Genomic DNA, 1484 nt, shown 5'->3' on the forward strand with positions numbered 1-1484 from the left:
AGCAGCACCACAGCAGCACCCTGCCACCCAACCCGCGTCAGTTAAAGGAACGAATGCTGTAGCGAGAGAAGCACACCTCACTAAAGAATCAATGTTATAAAACCACAAACTAAGGGGGGGAAGCACGGGGCAGCTGTCGCACCGCTGCACACAAACATGCACAAAAGCAGACGTCTGCATGCCCCACATGTACGAGGAGTGCACAAGACGTGACAGAGCAAGTGTCACAGTGCAGCAGGCAAGCCACAATATAGAAATGCATAATACCTTAGAGAGAAACATACACAAGGCTGCAAAGCAAAGCCCAAGCAAGAGAGGAAAGCAGCAACGCCTCCCAAACAACATGAAGCAGAGCAAACATAGTCAACAGTTACTGCATCACCGCCAAGCACAAAGCGGAGCAGAAGGGTCAACAGAAGAATCACACGCACCGGGCCTCAAAATGGCAAATGCAGGGAGCTTGCTACAGAAGACCGGGCATGTAAAGATGCACACCTCAGAGCACGACGGCGCTGCACAATGACGTCATCACCACCATACACAGCAGTAGCAAACGCGCCCGCCAAACATTGTTGCTGCCGTCTGCCAGCACACCGTTGTCATGCGAATACCCGCTCATATTCATGGGTGGGGTACCAGCCACAGATGTCGTGTTTCTGCTTTCCGATGCAGCGGAACCTTCGTCATTCTCACTGTGAGGGGCGGCGTAGGCCCCGAACTGCACCTCAGTAGGCTCTTGGGGATTACCCACCACCGCTGTTTTCCTTGTACCAGCTGCAGGCGGCTCTTGCGCAGGATTAAAAACGCCATGACCATGAACCGTGCTTCCGGTGGTGGATGGACCGGTGACCGTTGCTTTCGAGTTCTGAGATGTATGTAGTGTGCTGCTGCTGGAGCCGCTTGTAGTTGTCCTGGTTGTTGTGGTTGCCGGCCTCATTTCTTCTGGTTGTGGCACAGAAGGATTTCCCATTGTCATTTTAGCGGAGGGTGCAGCGGGTGGATGTGCATTGCTGCCGGAAGTATGCGCGCCCCCAGTAGCCGTTCCTGTTGAAGCTAACTTCATTATTTCCTCAATCTCTTTTCGAGCATTCTCAGCTTCTGTCGCCGCGTTCATCGCCTCCTCCATCTTTTCCCTCACCTTAAGGGACACCGTCACGGCAGTGCTCGCCTTATCCGCAGCCAACCTCGCACTCACATACATTTCATCCTCATCACCCGACTCCTTCTCTTTGACTTCAGCCTCCATTATCTTTGCGGTGTTGGCCTCGGCTTCGGTCTGGCACAGCAGCTCCTCTGCGGCACTGGCAGCTTTGACGGCAACGTCCAACGCAGCACTGATGAGTTGCCTCAATTCGTGTGGAAAATGCCCTCCCCCCACATTCAGCATCACATCGTCTGCGGCTGCTGCCTTGGCCCGCTGCGCCGCCTGCTCCGCCTGCGTGGTCCACGCCGTGGCGTTTCGAAAAGCCGCCTCCGCTGTCGCC

At 54.9% G+C, this 1484-nt stretch overlaps 1 protein-coding gene across 1 annotated transcript; it reads right to left on the reverse strand.

Moving 5' to 3' along the window:
* Positions 1-496: 496 nt before the first annotated feature.
* On the reverse strand, positions 497-1387 carry DQ04_18951000 (hypothetical protein; the record flags this gene model as incomplete). Its single annotated transcript, XM_009317770.1, has 1 exon — positions 497-1387. One exon carries the CDS (start codon positions 1385-1387, stop codon positions 497-499), a length of 891 nt encoding a protein of 296 aa, XP_009316045.1.
* Between the last annotated feature and the right edge of the window lie 97 nt (positions 1388-1484).

The sequence above is a fragment of the Trypanosoma grayi genome (assembly GCF_000691245.1).
Source record: "Trypanosoma grayi strain ANR4 Tgr_1895_V1, whole genome shotgun sequence".
NCBI lineage: Eukaryota > Euglenozoa > Kinetoplastea > Trypanosomatida > Trypanosomatidae > Trypanosoma > Trypanosoma grayi.